Source organism: Pituophis catenifer, unplaced genomic scaffold, assembly GCF_029215685.1.
Source record: "Pituophis catenifer annectens isolate HBS135680 unplaced genomic scaffold, rPitCat1.0.hap2 SCAF_2, whole genome shotgun sequence".
NCBI classification, from domain to species: domain Eukaryota; kingdom Metazoa; phylum Chordata; class Lepidosauria; order Squamata; family Colubridae; genus Pituophis; species Pituophis catenifer.
In genome coordinates this window covers 120,654,065-120,673,910 of record NW_027256882.1, presented here as the reverse complement: position 1 = coordinate 120,673,910, position 19,846 = coordinate 120,654,065, and the positions used below count along the sequence as shown (strand labels likewise).

General features: G+C 39.8%; 1 protein-coding gene across 2 annotated transcripts; it reads right to left on the bottom strand.

The window, feature by feature from the left end:
* Positions 1-238: 238 nt before the first annotated feature.
* On the bottom strand, positions 239-17,486 carry STX10 (syntaxin 10). Of its 2 annotated transcripts, XM_070937398.1 has the most exons (8): positions 16,841-17,486; positions 14,500-14,669; positions 14,113-14,207; positions 7,317-7,379; positions 4,978-5,073; positions 3,991-4,097; positions 3,176-3,270; positions 239-1,559 (listed from the first exon to the last, which is right to left on the bottom strand). In XM_070937398.1, exons 1-8 carry the CDS (start codon positions 16,873-16,875, stop codon positions 1,468-1,470), a joined length of 753 nt encoding a protein of 250 aa, XP_070793499.1. In that variant the 5' UTR covers positions 16,876-17,486; the 3' UTR covers positions 239-1,467. The 2 variants fall into 2 exon arrangements, with proteins under 2 accessions (XP_070793499.1, XP_070793500.1); XM_070937399.1 differs by lacking the exon at positions 3,176-3,270.
* Between the last annotated feature and the right edge of the window lie 2,360 nt (positions 17,487-19,846).

The following is a 19,846-nucleotide window of genomic DNA, read 5'->3' as shown; positions in this document are numbered from 1 at the left end:
TTACAGAATGGTCTATAACAATAAAGCATCAGAGGACCTACATATATTGAGGTCTCCATAGTCAATTGTGTTTTCGTCAACATTTTCTTACCACTTTTGTATCCGGCATCTGTAGATAAAGCTGAAGACAAGGTGAAACTGATTATATCAGACAAAGCCATTCAATGTTCATTCTCTTAGAGGTGTAGCGATCCTGCCGATTCCTCCCCACATCAATAAAATAGTCCAAAACAGGTGCTTTACATACAAGTATAAAATATTTATTTTTTAAAAAAAAATAGTTTTAACATTGTTTTCTAAAAGGGGACAGGCAGAAGATAGATCCAATTATTTGGATAGTTTCAGCAGCACAAGAATTCAGAATACAGCAGCCAAAACTAGTTGAAAAAAGAGCAAGTACATTGATAAGTCACATTTGTTTTGCCTAGCCCAGAAGTATCACCATCAGTCGCATCTTGATGCACAGTGCTGTAATCTACATTTACATAATAACAAATGTTTTTTATCTCCCAATTTTTAGAAAACAGCTAACCATAGGGATGGAGGATCGAGAGGTGGTGTTTGGTTTCATTAAATATTTAAATAGAAATACAGTTTTAGATTATCTTCATCCCTTATAATTTCATCAAGTATTTCATCAACTCAACAAGCAGAACATACTGTTATCCTATCTAATTCTTCCACCGTTTTTGATTGGTTCGACTGAAAAATAGATAACCCTTTAAGTCAACTGTGCTTCATCAGATACATTTAATGCAGAGATAAATTACACAGCTACAGAGTTGTTATAAAGGAATTGGATATTTAAGACTAAAAACAGAAAATAAACACTTCTGCTTATTTTTTTCTAAGCTCGTGACCCAAAGAGTGGGTAGAGCATGATCACATTTAAGAAACAGGTATGTAAATCCAATATTTCCCAAGTACAGCAAAAAAGGCAGTAAAACAAATTCCCATTCTAAAGTACAGGAATGGGCTGTAAGAATAGCTTTGTGAGGCACAAGGAAGAGCTGCAGTTTACCTAATGGTCTGATAAATGAAATCTGAGCCCAAAACAGAAGTGCAATTTGAGAAGGCTTCAGGATTATCCCTCCCTAGTTCTATGGAGACGGCAGGGAACGGTGGGAAAGGAGACGTGCTTTCAGACTTGCAAGAGTCTATTAATGTAAGCTTAGAATAAAAATAGTATTAGCATTCATTATTTTGGTTTCCTGGTCTGGACTACCTTGATGAGTTGACAAGTACCAACAAGCAGAATCCTCCCTTGTCACAAACCTGTAGCTCCTAATAGTTAAAGGACAACAGTGTGAATACAAGGGAGGGAAGCCCAGTGAAAATCCAACATTCTTGTCATTGTCCTATGTCTTAACTAGCCCTCACCCCATATAGGACATAAAGCCATGGTGGCTTCAGGCTTTCCACATGAAAGGAACAGGGTTGGTGGCATCTTTTCCATTTTCCCTATGTTCATCTGTCAGTTGGCCACAGAGCAAAAAGAAGGATCAGTATCACCACACCAGTGATGACCAATAGGCAGATGATGCACCACTGACGTCTTTCTGATGGAGAAAGAACAAAGAGATGGTCTAAGACAGTGAAGGAAGGCCAACTCAACTGGAAAGTTATAATCCACCACCAGGGGGACACAAGGGCCTGGTGTTTGGAACGAAGCACAAAAATGGGAAATAGGAGTACTCTTAAAATGGATTTATAATATATGGGAAGCTGCATTCACATCGAACCTTACAAACAAATGTCAATGGGTTATGTATACAAATGCCTACACATTCTTTGACCCTAATTCACAACTAAACACAATCCCATTGAAAGAAAGGATTTTGATGCATTAGCAGTTTTTCAATATGCCGGTCATTAGTTATTAGGCAGGTAGTAAAGAAAATGAAGAGTAGTGGTTGTAGTGGTTAAAGCATCAGGTTAGAAACTGGGAGACTGTGAGTTCCAGTTCCCCCACAGGTAAAGCCAACTGATCAATCTTGGGCCGGTCACTTTCTTTCGGTCGTAGGAAGGAGGAAATGGCAAACCACTTCTGAAAAACCTTGCCAAGAAAACTGCAGGGATTTGTCCAGTCTCTGACAATCAAATATGATTGAACAGAAAGGGGAGGGGAAGGAGAGAAAACACTAGTATCCTGGCATTAAACTCCAGAAATTATCCTATTCAAAGGAATTTGGTTACTTGATTGATATATGTAGTGGGGGACAGGTGAGCTAACCTGCAACTCAGGTTATCATAGATAGCAAGACTATCAGGGACATTACTGGACAGATATTTTTGTAGATATAGAGGGATACAAGCTCAAAGACTGTGTATATATTTTACAGCATGCCCTAATTGCTATTATTAATTTAATCCCAATTTGTACAAAATAAAAATAAATAAAAGCTGTCTATGACTGATTCTGGATTTGAACTGAAATTAAGAGAATGTTCAGCACAAATCAAAGTGCAATACTGGCCTAAGAGGAACAGTTTATGCAATTATGCTCTCGCAGTCCCTTATTTTTTCTGTTCCTGAATCCAAATAGCGATCCATTTTTCTTACAACTGTTCCTTTGACAAGAGGCCTAAGGTCATAAAAAATATGATCTTAAAATGAATGCTCATTCCAGGTTATGCTCACTGGCTCATTTGCTGAATCAAGTGAGAGGGGGGAAAATCTGACCTTGAAACAGTCACAGCCCAACTTATTAATGGAATTGTTAGAAGAATACACTCTGCATCACCTTGAGTTCCTGGTCAAAACTTAGGATATAAACCAAATCGATCAATCAATGTTTGTCAGTGTACTTAAAGAGCTGTGAATTTATGAAGGCCAGTATCTCTATAAACTTTTAATGCCTACATGTGCTCAAACTAAACAAACTAGGTCTAGGCAATCTGCGGTCCAGAGAGTAACACATTCACTGGCCTTTGTTCACACTGACTGGAATTAATTATCCAAAACATCTGGAATGCAGCAAATTGTCTATTTCCAATAGAAAAGGAAAACAGTAGGAAAACTGGGCATCTAGTAATGCCAGACAGGGTGAGATTCAGCAGCTCCTTTAAACAGTTCTACAATGAAAAGAAAGCCCAGTGAACTGGAATGAGGTGGAAGCAATTTTATTCCATGCAAATGGACAGGTCAAGATAAACCATAAAGCCCTGCCTCTTACCACGGGCCATGTGGGAGACTCTGCCCATCTTTTTGAACACCCCATCTATGCCGCTCTGAGTGCTGTCCATCTCGTGAGCAAAGTCTTCTAGCATTCTAGAAAGTCAGCAAATGCATCATCACATGGCATCAGTAGTTTCTAAAGCAGCAACCCCATAGTTAAAGCTTGAGAACCTTGTTCCCCTCCCACTTGGTCACAAGGCATGAAGTTAGCAGCTAACAATAATTCGCTCTGTTGCTGGGAATTTTCAAAATATTTTTTATTCCTAATACAATTTGGGATCTAAGAGATGGAACTGTACCCCAAAAGACATATTCTACATTGGGGAAATAGGGGCCCAAACTGATTTGTCTCCAATAGAATAAGAGACGAGAATTATCTTTAACTGCCAGTATGAATATCAATCATGGTTGATCTGCTAATGTTTGTGTATAAAATGAGATGCAGCACTTTAATCTGAAGAACACCAGCAGAACATTCTGACAGAAGATGGTAAGAGAGAGGATAGCAGTTTTTGCCTTAGTCTTGCTTACATTATGGGATTCGCCAGGATTGCATATTGTTGGACCTTCAACTATTGTTGAACTGAAAATAATTCTTAATTCTAGGTTAGCAGTCATTAATCTGATCTCTGATCTGCTTAAGAGTATGTACCCGGGGCTCATCTGTTGCCATCATACTCACCAAGACATGGGCTTTCTGTAAGTGAATGAATTGTTTCAAATGTTCCAGCACTGCTAGACAATGTCATACGGAAAACAGATCCAAGCAAATCCAATCAATTCCACTACCCCACCTTTGCTACCTGGACTCACATAGTTTGTTCATCAAGTTCCTCTCCAACCCGCCCCGACATGTGCCTCAGCACAGAAATGCTGCCAGAGACCAGCTCCAACTGTTCATCCTGCTCCTCAATGATCAACTATCATGGAGAAAAGAAGGCATCAGAGCATTTCTTTGCAGGGAAAAAAAATGACAGCAGCAACATCCACAGGAAACAAGAGATCTACAGAATTTTCAAATATAACAGAGATCTCCTGTCAAAAATGCAACTGTGTGATGCACCCAACACCATAAGAATTCTTGCATCCTTATGGGCCAAAATCTTTATAAAGAGAATTCAAGAAAAAAGGAAAGGAATTAGTGTTTATAATAGTACTTCACTCAACAGTTTGAACCATTGCATTTCTCACATCCATTGCATTTCTTTTTCAAATGGCTGTTGAAAAAATGGGTACATATACATGCTTTTCTCAGATCAGTCACAACACTGGGACTCTTGCTATTTGTTCAATAAGTTAAAACAGCAGTTTGGAAGAAAAATAAAGAAAGCAGGCAAGCAGCTAATTCTGGTTCTGAAACATGTTTTCTTTTTTTACGCAAATTTCAAAAATACAAGTGTGCATTGGTATCTTACTTTGCTTTTATTAAGCTGACCGTTACTATTCCTGTTCTACTGATGGGGAACTGATATTCTAAACATGCTCATAAGACAAGGTTGGAACCCAGAATTCTAATTTTTAAAAAAAGAGTGCAAACTATCATTACTTCCATTCAAGGAACTTTGCTATTAGTTGTCCAATAGGAAGAGAAAAATAATGTCGAGAGATGCAATCAAGCAGAGTGGCATGGATGTTTAAGGCCAACAAGCATTGTTTATGTTAGAGCTCATACCTCTATACATCTGTGCTATATTTTTACCCCTAGAAATATAAAAAGTAGAAGTCCCCTTTAGTCTCTGTAGAAAAGGAGCTGATTTGTGAAAATCACTAGCTTGATTGGGATGGTGCTCATCTTCTCACCTTCTGGTGCAACTGCTGCTCTTCCAAAATATGTGAATCAGCTGCTGACACCTTCTCTGCACTCAACAGCCCACAGCGGGCCCTATCATCCACCAGCTTCCACAGAAAAAGAGGAGAAAAGAAAAGAGAAAAATCTGAGTAAGACAAGATTCTAACTGCTTCAAGGAAAACCATGAAACATATAAGTAGCAACGGTGAATTAGAATGGAGTAGGAGAATGAACTTACTAGGTTACGCTTCTGTAGAAAATAACATTTCCTGAATTAAAAATAAGCTACAGGTAATAAAATCCTTGGCATTAACCATATATACCATGATTTCCCAAAAATACAACCTACCCCAAAAGTAAGCCCTAGCTTGATTTTTAGATGGGCATCCAATATAAGCCCCCCCCAATAAGCCCTAGTTAAGACCCCACCCAGTCTGGGATGCACTGGGTGGGGCAAAGCACGGGTAAAAATTAAACTAGGGTGGGGATGGGGGGTGGAGCTGCCCTACTTACCAGGCCTCACCTACCCCCACACCTGCCTTGCCTTGCCAGCCCACTTCTTCTGCAACCACTTGTTGCTGCTTGCCCTTGGCCTCCGTTTCACTGTCAGAAGCCTCCCTGAAGATGAGAAACAAGGTCCAAATTGACATGCATGATGCCCTTGGCCTCCGTTTCACCATCAGAGGCCCTTCAGGAAAGGATCCAGAGCTCTGTTATCGGCTGCAGAGGCCTTTTCTGAAGGGCCTCCTGACAGCGAAACAGAGCCCATGGGGCACCACGCACATTAATCCAGAGCCTGCTTCTCGGCTGTAGAGGCCTTTCCTGAAGGCCTCTGACAATGAAACAGAGCCCAGGGGTGATGCACACAAACGGCGACAAGCAGCCACAGAAGTGGGCTGGCAGTGGGCTCCTGCTGAGCGGGGCTGTTGGTGCCACTGCGAGGTGATCAGTGGAAGACTTCTCCTGAAAATAAGACCTGGTGCCTTTTTTTTTTTTTCAAAAAAAATATATAAGACCAGGTCTTATTTTCGGGGAAACATGGTAAACTAAGGCTTCCTTTTCAATTGTTATATTATTATTGTTAAGTTTATTTGCTGTTTATCTTGCCATGTGGCTACTCTAGGCAGCTCACAACAATAAAAAAACAAACAAATAAAAAGGAAGCTTCAACAAAATAAAAGTAAAATAATAGAACAATAAAGAAAAAGAAAGCATAGAAAATACGAGGATATGATTAGTTAAAAAAGATGGATGAGTGGGAAGCTGGGGGAGGGGAGGTGGCATCTGCTATCAATTTAGCAGCAACCTCCAGAGTAGAACTCCCCCATTGGTTCCCCAGGCCAATTTGCAGAGCCAGGTCTTTAGGCTGTTAGGAAAGATAGGATGTTGGGGGCCAATCTTCCCTGGTAGGGCAGGATGGTGTAGCAGAGAAGGCTCTTCTTCTGGACTTCTTCTGGACTCTGGAGAGCTGGAGTTCTTTGATTGATAAAATCCACAGAAGCTGTCTATGCCAGCCCAAGTAGGACAGGCTAATCTTAATGGGATGAGACAGTTCATCTAACCTGGACCTATGCCATTAAGGGCTTTAAAAGTCACAATCAACCCCTTGGCTTGGAAGCAGACCAGTATCCAGTGTAGTTTGTGGAGCAGAGATGTAATACAAGCCATCCCAGGGTCTCCAAAGATTTCTCTCGATGCCACACTTTGCACCAGTTGAAGCTTCCAAATTGATTTCAAGGGTAGCCCTAGATGGAGCGCATCGCAGTAGTGCAGAGGAGAAATGATCAGGGCTTGAATAATTGAACACAGGGAGTCAAGATCCAGAAAAGGTTGCAGCTGATGCACAAACTGGAGTTGAGCAAAAGCTCCTAGTCACACCCATCACCTGCTCTTTGAGTAGGAGACACAAGTCCAGGAGGACCGCCAAGTTACAAACTGGGTCTTTATGGGGAAGTGCAAACTCATCCAGAACTAGAGATGACAAAACCTCAGGTCCCGAGGCTTCACACACCCAAAGCCGTTGTGGGATACTTCACTTCTGCCTTTTTAATCTCTTTTAGAAACAAATTGTTTTCCCAGTGGCTTCAAAATATGCGAAACTAAGGCAATAAGTCAGAGCCCTCATTAAATGGTGCCGTGTTTCTAGAGAAAGAATTCCTAAATTATGTTGCAGGGAAAGAGATAAGAAGAAACCAGAAAATTTAGCCAAGCAAAAACCTGCCTGGAGATCTTTGGGTTAGAAAATCCTTGGTGGCAAAGAGGCTACAATAGCCACTGTCGTATTATGACTCTTCCATCCCTAAGTAAATTCCAAGCAACGTGTTAAAGTGGAGGGAGGAGAAGACCTTACCTCTTGGTTGTTCCTCTCCACAAAGGACTGGGCCGCTGGGTCAGACATGTGATCCTGCATTTCCTACAGAAAACAAAAAAGAAGCAATAAGAGTGCCAAGAGTGTATTAGTAGAAAGAACGGTGTTTTTTTCTTCCATAGTGTTCCAGGTAAATAGATTCCTTTTTTTTTTTTTTTTTTTTAATTAGATTTTATTATAACATATAGTAATACAATCGGTACATTTTCGGTTCATTGGTGCAGTTATATACATATATACATCTGCATACATTATTGCTTGTCTTTTGTTGATATTGTTTCTTGGAGCTAGATTTAATTTCAAACACTTAAAAATAATAGTGCTCAGCTCCCTCAGACTAAATCTAATACTATTCATATAGATTTTGTTAATTAGTTAAAATTTAATCTCTATTACCTTCTTTATTTCTTTCCCCCATCCATTCGTACCACATGTCCCACACGCTATAAAATTCTGAATCTTCTCTGTCATTAATTTCTGAAGTCAATTTGTTCATTTCGGCGCACTCCAATATTTTTCCAATAACATGTTCTTGAGGTGGTATTTGTTTTTCTTTCCAATACTGGGCAAAGGAAATTCTAGCGGCTGTCAGAATATGTATAATTAAATACTTTTTCTTTTTTGCATATTCAGTTTTCAAAATTCCCAGGAGAAAAGCTTTTGGGTCAAAATCAAAATTTTCTTTTATTATTTCTCTAATCCACACCCATATCATCCTCCAGAATTTTTGTGCCTGATTACATGTCCACCAGCAATGATAAAAAGTACCCTGCTGATGGTCACATTTCCAACATTTAGGGCTCGAATTGGGGTAGATCTTCGCTATCCTGGCTGGGGCCATATGCCATCTATAAAACAGCTTGTATTGGTTTTCCTTATAAGCCGTCGCCTTTGTCATTTTAAGGTTATTATTCCATATTGAATCCCATTCATTCAAATTTATATTCTGTCCTATATTTTTGGCCCATGCTAACATCGGTTCTTTAACTACTTCCTCTGCCATATCATACTCCAATAAATAATTATATAATTTAGCTAAAATTTTGTCGTCCGTACCCATCCATATCTTATCAAATCCATTTATGCTCATTTCAATGCCGAATTCCTCCTTATCTTTTTTATATCTGGATTTAATTTGGTTATATGGCCACCAGTCTATAGAAATACCTTGTTCCATCAATTCTTCCCTTGTTTTAAGGTTCCCTCCCCCATCTAATAATTCATTGTATCTGAACGTTTTACCCATTTCTAATACATTTGGATATATTATAGCCTCCATGGTGGAAAGCCATCTCGGAATTTTCCTATAGTGCTTCTGTCTCATCTCTCCCCATATTTGTATCAAGATCTCCCTTATTTTATGTCTATGGAAGTAAGTTTTTATCTTCTTCCCAGTATCCCAGAGATATGCATGCCAACCCTTCTGGAGATCATACCCTTCTAGAGTTAACAGTCTTTTATTTCTTAGGGTTGCCCATTCTTTCAGCCATACTAGGTTTGCAGCTTTTTGATATAACTCCCATTTAGGTAATCCGAAACCCCCTCTTTCCTTCTTGTCCTGTAAATTCCTAATTGCTATCCTTGGTTTCTTTCCCTCCCAAATAAATTTCCTGATGATGCTATTGAGCTCCAGAAAGAATTTTTTATCTAATTTAACAGGGACCGTTCGGAATAGATACAATAACTTGGGTAATATGCTCATTTTTATTGCCGCGATTCTGCCTAATAATGATATCTGTAGTCTTCCCCACTTTTCCAGATCCTGTTTAATATTTCTAATCAATGGTAAATAATTATCCTCTCTAAGGGCCGAGCACCTTGATGAAATCCAGACCCCCAGGTATTTTACCTTCTTGGCGATTTGGATCTCCATTGATTCTTCCAGTACTTTTTTCCTTGCCTCCGTCATATTTTTTGTTAATAATTTAGTTTTGGATTTATTTAATTTAAGGCCTGCTACCTCCCCGTAATTGCCCAATTCTTCCAGAATTTTAGTGCCTGATTCTAATGGTTCTTCCATGATTAATACCACATCATCTGCAAATGCCTGTGTCTTATATATCTCTTTTCTAATTGTCAGACCCTTTATTTCATTATTGTTCCTAATCTTTCTCAAGAATACTTCTAGTGCTAAGATAAATAGAAGTGGGGATAGAGGGCACCCTTGTCGGACCCCTTTTCTAATTTGAAAAGCCTTAGTTAGTTCTCCATTCAGTAATATATTAGCCTTTTGTTTTTGATAGATTGTGGATATCGTATTGACAAAATTTGATCCGAATTCCATTTGGATAATTTGTTGTTTCATAAATTGCCAATTAAGATTGTCAAATGCCTTTTGGGCGTCGACAAAGACCAATGCCATTTCTTTGTTCGGGTGTTCCTCATAGTATTCCAATATGTCTATTATCATCCTTGTATTATTCCTGATTTGCCTCCCAGGGAGGAATCCATTTTGGTCGCTGTGTATTAATTTATTCAAAATTATTTTTAGCCTTCCTGCTAAAATACCCATATAGATTTTGTAGTCCGTATTCAGGAGGGATATCGGTCTGTAATTTTTAATTAATTTTGGGTCTTCTCCTTCTTTTTGGAGGAGAGTAATATACGCCTCTCTCCATGATTCTGGAATTTTGGATTCTGTTAGGGCCTCATTATAAATTTCTAACAACTTTGGTAACAAAATTTCTCCCAAATCCGAATTTTTATAAAATTCCCCTGGAAGTCCATCTGGGCCTGGGGATTTGTTCTTTTTAAGTTTTGATATTACCATTCTTAATTCTGTCATCGTTATTTCTTTATTAAGTATTTCTTTATCCTCTTCCCCGATTTTTGGAAGACTTTCTTTTGACAAGTATTGGACCACCTTTTCATTAGGAATTTGTTCTTCCGCATACAGAGCCGCATAATACTCTCGGGCAATCTCCAATTTATCTTCCTGTTTATTGTTGAGGTGGCCTTCCGGGTCTTCCAATTGATGAATTATGCCTTTCTCTTTTTCTTTTTTTAACCTATAGGACAGCCACCTGCCCGGTTTGTTTGCATTTTCAAAATAATATTGTTTGGTTCGTTTCATTTTGTACGCCAATTCCTCTTGATCTATTACGTTTAATTTGTGCCGTATAACCATCCAATTTTCTTTAACATCCTTATTATCTGGTTTATGTTGTAGTTCCCTCTCGGCTTTCCCTAATTCTTCTATCAGTGCCTTCTGCCTCTCTCTTCTTTCCTTATTCCTGTGTGCACTATACGATATTGCTAGTCCTCTTACGTACGCTTTCATTGTATCCCATATGATACCTCGAGATGTTGCCTCCTTTTCATTTACTTCAAAAAATAAATTTAATTCTTTTTTTACTTTCTCAACATTTTGCTTGTCCTTTAGAAATTGATTATTTAATCTCCATCTTGTATTTCTTCTCTTGTGCGTACATTCCCATTTAACCTCTAATGGATTATGGTCTGCCCAAATGTTGGGCATGATTTCTGTTGACTTAATATCTAACCCTATATCTCTGCTTATCCACATCATATCAATCCTAGACCAAGATTTCTTAGGATTAGAATAATATGTATACTGCCTCTGATATGGGTGCAGAACCCGCCAAATATCCACTAGATTGAATTCTTCTACCATATCAAAGAATGGTTTTGGTAAATTTTTCCTCTTTTTCTTTTTACCTTTGGTCCCCTTATAATCTCTATTTGAATCTATTACCCCATTAAAATCGCCAATTATGCAAATCTTGCTCTTATCCATCATGCTTAATCTCTCTCCTAATTTTTTATAAAAGTCTCCTAGGTTTTCATTCGGGGCATAAATTGCTGTTAATAAGATTGGACAGTTGCCTCTTTTAACTTCCACCATTAATACCCTTCCCTTCGGGTCTGCATATTTTAGTTCGGCTTTTATTTCCTTCTTGATGTACAATGCTACTCCCCTTTTCTTTTTATCAGCTAGGGATGCATAAAGATTCCCCAATTTCTTATATTCCAAATATTTTTGATTTTCCTTTTTAATATGGACCTCTTGAAGGCACACTATATCCATATTTTGTTTAGCTAATTTTGTAAAAAAAAATTTCCTCTTTTTGTTATCGTTTAGGCCATTTACGTTAACCGATATCAATTTCCAATCATCCATCTCTTAATTTTTGTATACTATCCTAATACTTCTTGGCACGTGTGACTCTTTGTGGACTTTGGTCTTTCTTTGTCTCCTTACTATCCTTATCTTCCTCCTCCTTTTCCTTCGATATCCCTTCTTTCTCTCTTATCTGCTGGGTTACTTCTTCTTTCGATGTTTCTGCCTCTAACTCCTCCTTACTACTTTGATCCTCTTCAGACGCTCGTAATTGATCCAGGAACTCTTGAGCTGCTACTAAGCTATCTATCTTAACTTTATTCCCTTGCCATGTGATCCACATGCCTTCTGGTAAAATCCACCTGAAGAGAATATTCCTTTTATTTAATTGAGTAGCCAAAAACCTATAATCTCTCCTTATCTCCCTTACCCTCCTTGGGATTTGTTTAAGTATGATCACCTCCTTTCCCTTATACATGATTGGCTCATCTCTTGCCACACTATAGAGGATATCCTTTACCTTCTTCCTTGCGAATCTTATATGCACCTCCCTTGGCAATTTGTTTCTTCGTGCATAATTTGTCTGGACCCTGTACGCCTCGTCAATTTCCTTTATAATATCCAATTTATCTTGTTGCAACACCCCAGCAATTAATTCTGCCATCACCTGGCACAGATCTTCTTCCTTATCTTCCGCAATGTTTTGGAAACGGAGATAGAAGGAGGCTCGATCCATTTCCAATTGGGTAATTGAGTCTGCCAATTCCCTGTTCTGTTCCATCAGTTTTTGGTCAACCGTATCTAAATTTTTTTCCTGTTGTTCCATTTTAACTTCCATCTTTTTAATCTTCTGTGTATTAGTTTGTATCGATTCCTGTATACCAATCATTTTTTGATCTAATGCCCTAATATCTGTCTTCAATTCAGTATGATTACTAGACATTTTTTCTTGTAACATAATCATCGTGTCCTGTATTGCTGTCAATGTTGATTGCATTGCTTGCATTGTGGGTAGCATTCCTGATTTCTCCATTTTTGAGAAACCTTCAGTCAATTTCTGTGTAGCAGGTGATGTCGTTGTGATCGTGGGATTTGAGGATGTTTTCTTTCCTGTTTTTGTCACCGTGGATGAGAAGCTCATCTCTTTTAATATCTTTTTCTGTTTTCTTGTTATATTTTCAATGTTTTTCCAAATTGTCATCCACCAATATTTAACTGCCTCTATCAAATGAATTTATATTAAATCGTTCCCTTCCGTTCCACTATTCAATATTGTTTAGTAATACAATAAATCAATAATTCAAATTTTTATCTATTGCACAAACCTATCTTGTAATAAGTCACTTATTGATCAATTAAATAGATTCCTATTTAACCAAAGGTAGTCCTCAAGTTATTACTGTAATGGAGCCTGCCCATTGTGGTTGTAACTCATGATGGTTGTAAAATGAGTCAGTCACATGACTGACCCAATTTTACAATCCTTTTTGCAGGAGTTATTAAGCAAATCACCACAGTTGTTAAGTAAATATTTGCTCTACAGTAGATGTGGTTATGCCAAACACTGGAAATAATTGCCAGTTTTCTTAAAAAAACAGTGTAAAAACACAATCACATGAGTACAGGAAGTGGCAAATGGCTGCAAATGTGACCTGGTTGCCAAGCACCAAAAGTGCAGTCATGTGACTGTGAGGGGGTCCCAACCATCAAAACTTCAAATCCAGGACATAAGTATTCACCAGGTAGGTCTGTCAGAATTCTAATCAGTTGCCAAGCAACCCATTGTAAGTCAAGGACTATGTGTAGGATACAGCGAATATAAATGGAGAGATCCCAATACTACAGGTCACCTAAATGTGCTGAAATAAAAGCCAAAGTGATATACTATAAATTTATGGCTATCTAGAGGGGGGAAAGGCCAGGGGTGAAATGCTACCAGTTCAGACCACTTCGCCCAAACCAGTAGTAATAAAAGCTACCGGTTCGGGCAAACCAGTACTAAAATAATGCTACCGGTTTGAACGAACCAGTATTTCCAATGATCAGCTGTGGTGCATGATTTATATTAGCTAGAAAGCAGGAAATCCTGCTTTCTAGCGAATCTAAATCACACGGCACCGCTATTTCCCCCCCTCCCTGTTCTACTTACCTTAGAAAAGGCTTAAGCCACCTTTTTCAGCACTGCATGTTAGCGCATGCAGTGCGCATGCATGCAAAGCGTGCATTTGGGGTGCACCATGCATGCACATGTGCGGCAAACCAGTAGCAGACTTTGGAGCATTTCACCCCTGGTGATGGCAAACAATGATATACGGTACGTCATGAGGCCGTTGTACAGATGACATAAAGTTGCATATTTACATCGATATTGTAACATGATGCAAATCGCATACTTGCATTGGGTATGCAATATATGATACATACCATAATTTTGACCTTATCAAATGTATAAAGAAGCGTAAGGCCACCAAGAGGCATGATAATATCCAGAATTTGTGGATTTTTCTATTTGTCATAATTCTATCATATTTCTTTGATAGAAAATGAATTTTATAACCTCTAATTTTTCTCAGAATCAATCAAAAACTAAGAATTTACACCCAAGGTGGCTTTTCAATAGCAACAGTTAAAATTTTTATTCATCACATCCTGTCCTCCCCTGATGCACAATCAGGTATATGCTTCAGGAAGCCTCACCTTGACCGACTCCCGCATCTCTGTGACAAAAGAACGTCGAGCTACAACCTCAGACGGCGCAATGGTAAACTTTTGTGGGTTTGATTCCACAATGCGTGATTATGAGTTAAGTGCAAAGGACGTAGAGGTTGTAAGTTTAAAAACTAGACAGGGCTGGATTCCAATACCTGAGTCTTATTCTGATGTTCAGTCACCAGAAATTCAGCCTCTCTTGCTTGTTCCCCTACCAGGTTGAGGAAACAGATTTATAGCAGCAATGCAGAAGAAAAATGCTGCTAGGGCTGTCTTACAAGCAGGCAGGAAGTTTATTTTTTTTAATAAAGGATATAATAGCATCACTGAGAGAGGTATCCCAACCTAATTTCAATCTCAGCCTCAAAAGGATATAAATTGTTTCTTCCAAATCCTCCAAGTCCCACTCAATGCTGCGCAAGGTGTTGCGTAATTCATTTGTAGTCCAGTTCAGCTCTTCCTTGTTCACAATTTGGGTCTCCTGGAGCAGCTGGCCCCAACGTTGATAAAGGCCCTGGGCTGTATTCACTGCTTTCTGAACTTCTCTGCAGAGCCAAAGGAAAGATAGCAGTTGTAAGGGATGGAGGAAGCAACACAAGGCACCTGGGACCAGGAGAAAAAGCGGTTTCCCATCTTCAACCCCCCTACCCTCCTACAGTGACCTGGCAGGGTATGTTACAATGCCTTTGGTTTTGAACAGCTGGTGACAAGTCTAGGTAATGAATTCTTGGTAGGAGGACTTGATTGACAGATCACACACAGGCAAAATGCATCACTAATCCTTTTTTATCAGTCTGATTGCAAGTCACCCAAGACCGATTTTGTTCCTTTGAGATAACAGCTACCTCTCTGAAGCAAGGCAGGCCATTTCAGCAGAAGCAAACTTCTTATAGCAGAAAAAGTACATGAGCTCTTCAAAGAAACAGCAGTATATGTCAGTGTCCAATTTATTTGGATCAACTGATACTTGTAAGAGATCAAGGCAGTTGCATTAGAAGGTGGTGCTGTTTCTTTGCCTGGAGGCCCATGAAACCAATTCTCCCCTAAGAAAACATGACCAAAAATTAAAAAGATCTAGCTGAATGACATAAATGGATGGAGATATGTGTGTGTGTGTGTGTATTCTTTTCTTTTCGTAGGCCTTTGTGTGTATTTCTCTTTAGCCAGGTTCTTCCTACATAAACCAAGATTTTTATGTAGCCCTAGTTCAGTGAAATCACAATCCACTAATTTCTAGGCTTTTTTCAGGCAGCCAGCAAGCACCCTGCTCCCCATAAATCTCCTTAGTCTCCCAATGGGCAGCAGGGTGCTTGCTGGCTGCCTGAAAAAAGCCTAGAAACTAGTGGATTGTGATTTCACTGAACTAGGACTGCATAAAAATCTTGGTTTACGTAGGAAGAACCTGGCTAAAGAGAAATACATACATACATACATACATACATACAAACATACATACATACATGTATTTCTCTTTAATACATATTACATATATATTACATGATGTATATTTAATATATATGTATTCTCCTTAATATACACTGCTCAAAAAAATAAAGGGAACACAAGCAGAAGACATCCGAGATCTGAATGAATGAAATAGCCTTATTAAATACTTTGTTACATACAATAGTTTTGTGTTCCCTTTAGTTGTTTGAGCAGTGTATAAACTACTGCATGTAAAGAACAAAGTATTTAATAAGGCTATTTCATTCATTCAGATCTCGGATGTCTTCTGCTTGTGTTCCCTTTATTTTTTTGAGCAGTATATATATTTTCTATCGAGGCACCTGGTCTACCCCAACATGTGGGAGGGAGCATACTGCATCCCTTTTGCCTTTCAGCTCCAATCCAGGAGCCCTCAAGCAGTCGCATTGACGACAAACCATTTTATACCGAATTTATATTTCGCTGATTTATGTGTGAGAGAAAACAGAACTAAATAGCATTCCTGCATCACCGCACTCCACAGTCAATTTTAGCCTTTGGCAGATCCCTAACACAAAACGAACAGAGTATTAATAGCTTTATTCCGACCACGTGCCTTCAGACGTCTCTGTTCATAAATTAAAACACAGATCCAAGCGTATCTTTAGCATAGCTCAAATCCAAAGAGCTGCTACGCTCTGAAACAGCGAGGAACAAAATAACGACATGTCTGCTTTATACAAAGTAACTCTCCTTGTTGCCTATTTTTGTAACTGTGCCAAAAACTAGCCGTAACTAGCCGCCCTGAGTCTTCGGAGAGGGGCGGCATATAAATTGAATTAATAAATAAATAAAATTCAGACTCGGCCGATCTTTGCCGCGGGCCGCATCTCTACATTAGAGAAACGGTGCTCAGATTTCGTCCACCCAGATGTTTGTTTCCTTCTACTTCCCAAACCGGAGCATTTCGGAGCAGCCCCGCGAGGGCCGCTATTTCTGAGAGTTGGGTTTCTTTTTCAAGCCACGCAGCAGCTCCTTTGATCTACAGGGGGAAGTTCTTTCGAAGAAGTCGTTCCGGTGGTTGTGTTACTATTGGAACGGGATTTCCCATCAGAGGTGGGGAAATTTCTCAACTGGCTCTCTCCGCCTTTAGATTCTCGGATTCCCCGATCTTTCCACTCTCTCCACACACCCCGCGTGGTTTCCACCGGCTTTTTTCGTGGCTTTTTCCAGAGGGAAGGGTTCCCCCCCCCTTTGTTTCAAAGTATCCCCACCGGGGACTGCCACTCACCCTTTCACCACGAAGAACGGGTCCTCCAGAGACATCCTCGGCCGTTCAAGTCGCCTTCAAGAAGTCCAGCCGACCAATAGAAACGTGTATGGGCTTTGAAACCATAGACACGGACATCTATGGAGGAAAATGTTCCCTCTTTTTCCCCACCCCCCTCTCACTGAACTGAAGCCATCAAGGCAGCCATGTTTATTACGGGTCCCTCTTTCACAACCCTGTAACTCCCTTGGGCTTTTTCTTCTTCTTCTTTTCTTTTCTTTTCTTTTTTTTTAATACAAAAAGGGGACACGCCTTTTCTAGGGAGGAGCCAAAATAGGGAAGAGAAGTTAGTAGGCGGGTTGAGAAAAAAATCAGAAATCTCCCCTGGAATTTCCTAGCTTCCGTACAATCTTTTTTTTTTTTTTTGAGGGGGAGGGGTGTTTCTACTTTCCTTTCTTTCCATTCCCAAATTTCCTAAAGAAGGGTTACCTGGCCTGAGTCTTCGCGGCTTTGTTTGCACGAATTCATTCCTTTTAGCCGCCTCTCGTTTGAGAGCTTCGCCTTTTCAAGTTTTTCCACCCCAAACTCCTTCTCGGATAGCCCTTAGTGACGTCGCCTCGCAAAATGACCGAAAATGGCTTCAGAGGGGACTGCGTATTTTTACTACTGTTTCATTATTACCATTTGAGAGGGACTCGTTATTGGTAGTTCCGTACAAAAAAAAGAAAAAGAAAAAGAAAACTAAGACTGTATCTTAACTACAGGATAAAGGAGCGTAGAAGATACGGGGCTTCGTATTTTTAAATTTTACCAGTGTCTAAAGAAATCGCTGGCATGGCGAAGGCTCGTGTCCTGGAAGGGACCCAAGAGGGAGAGTATAAAGACCTCGTGGGCCGAGTTTGGAGGTGACGCAATAAGGAGGCAGCACAGGCAGATCCTTGCCAGACGACAAACCGGTCTGGCTAAAACCAGAAATTACTTATTTCGTACATAGGTGCCAAAGGTTCCTTAAACCGAAGTCTGTTGGGTTGTCTATTGATTTGTTCCAGATTTGTTTTATCTCACGTTCATTAATGTTTATATTTTCAGACGTTGAAAATTTGTAAACATTTTCTTGCTCATTTCCCCCCAGCCATTTTGGGCAAGCCCTGATTCCAAGATAAACATTGCTGCGTAGCCAATAAAATCTAGTTTACACGTCTGAAAACTCCGGAGTAGTCCGTCCGGCCACAATACTTTCGTATAGGGACGTCTGCGTCCACGATCACTTTTTCCTCCGATTTTTCGAGTTGTTTTTTTTAAAAATCATTTTGGAAGTCGCCGTAGTAGCGATATGGGGAGTGGGGGGCCGTATAAGTTGAATAAACTTAAAAGCTTGTAAGGTGTTACGTCAGCCGAATTTTTATTTGACCCCCGTTTTTGGATCAAGACCAAAATGTGACCTGCATGCAAACTGTAGCATATACGTTTCGGTGTAAAATAACTTCCTGGTGTACTTTGAGCCTCGGTGAAACAGGAAAGTAATAAATTTAGACTGCGTGGAAGTTTCGTGATAAGGATTTACACAGCCACACCCCAATCAGATGAAATTACAGCATTGGAAAGGCGGCAGGAATTCGGAAGACTAAAAGAAAAAAAAATGGCTTAGGTTTGCTTTGGAAGGTACGATATCCCTACTTGGAATGTACATAAATTGCTTACAAGCGGAGAGTATACGACATGAGCTGTAAATGTAGTCTCTGAAAGTGGCAGGATTCAGGGGGACATACGCCACCTAAGCATAAGAGTATTGTGTTACCCCGCAGCCCGTTATACGTAAACGGATTGGCTGACAAGGCAGATGGCTCCCTCGGTGAAGGCCCGGAAGCTCAGTTGAGCCTTTCGTCGCGTTACCCATTTATGGACACAGGAAGCAGGGCTGCTACTACAAACGTAAGCGCTTTGGGAACGTAGCCTCGGCTCCTCCCCCTGCCTTGTCGTCAGGCTCCAATAATACATCCAGTAACCACGGAGGCGAGAGGGAGGGGTGACCCAAATAGAGGGAGGAGCCCAGCTCTGGGAATACTGTAAAATGAATAGGGAGTTAGGGACGAGCGTGCCTTCCGTTGTGCTGATTGGGGAGGCTAGTTAAAAGACAATGTGTTTTCCCGACCAGTAAAAGATGAATGGGAACCTGGGAATATTCTCTCCACCCCCGCAAAACAAAAAAAACAAAACCCATCTGTAGTAAAACAGGACAATTAAGAAGCAGGCAGCCACAAATGTAGGTGAATGGGAGAGAATATAAGTATGCAAATTGAGGCGAAGCTCCATTGAAGGCTTTGCCTGGACTGGCCTCCCTTTGGTTGCATTGGAAATTACGGAATGCTGGGCCACTTTGGCCAGAACTGCCAGACTGAATAACGCTGCAAGGGAATTTGCTCCCAAGTCAGGTTTGGTTGATGGCAACAGGATTTCAAAACTCTGGGTGACAGGAGAAGCTGTAGGGAGAAACAATTGAAATCAGCATGCAACTAAGGAAAAAGGAACCCCTTTCTTTCAAGTGCTGCTTTGGGGAAAGTGTACGAGTCCGAAATTATTTTTTCCTGACTGGGCATCTAGACCAAAAAGGCCACATCAATAACCTCAAGGGCAACATCTTACTCTTGCTTCAAATCTTGTTTTGAAACAGTTTGAAACCTCAAGCTGTTAAGACTGCAAGCTCTCAATGTTTAAATATTAGTGCCAAGACAAGCAAAATAATCTTGAATTCTTAGAAATATGTATATCTTATAAATCTTGATAGAGAAAAAGAACAGAGCTAATCTTTCCTTATAATTAGCAAAACAATTGTTACGGTTGAGTTAGAACAAGATCTGGAGTTCAAAATACTGTATTTTAAGGGCAAACCTAATATTTCTTGCATTGATTTTCTGTATATAATTTTACATGGGGGTACAAACTTGAGATTTCTCACAATTTGCCCACAATGCATTTTTTTTTAAGTATTTGCATTGCTTTGGTCCTGAAATTATAGAAATTTTTTAT

Bases quoted from the DNA above. Each gene is read 5' to 3' on its own strand.
- STX10 (XM_070937398.1), bottom strand. From the start codon at position 16,875: ATGTCTCTGGAGGACCCGTTCTTCGTGGTGAAAGG. The intron at 5,074-7,316 runs GTAAGGTCTTCT...TTTCTGTGGAAG, and splicing joins TGGAGAGGAACAACCAAGAG to CTGGTGGATGATAGGGCCCG. The intron at 1,560-3,175 runs GTAAGAGGCAGG...TTTCTCCATCAG, and splicing joins AGTCTCCCACATGGCCCGTG to AAAGACGTCAGTGGTGCATC.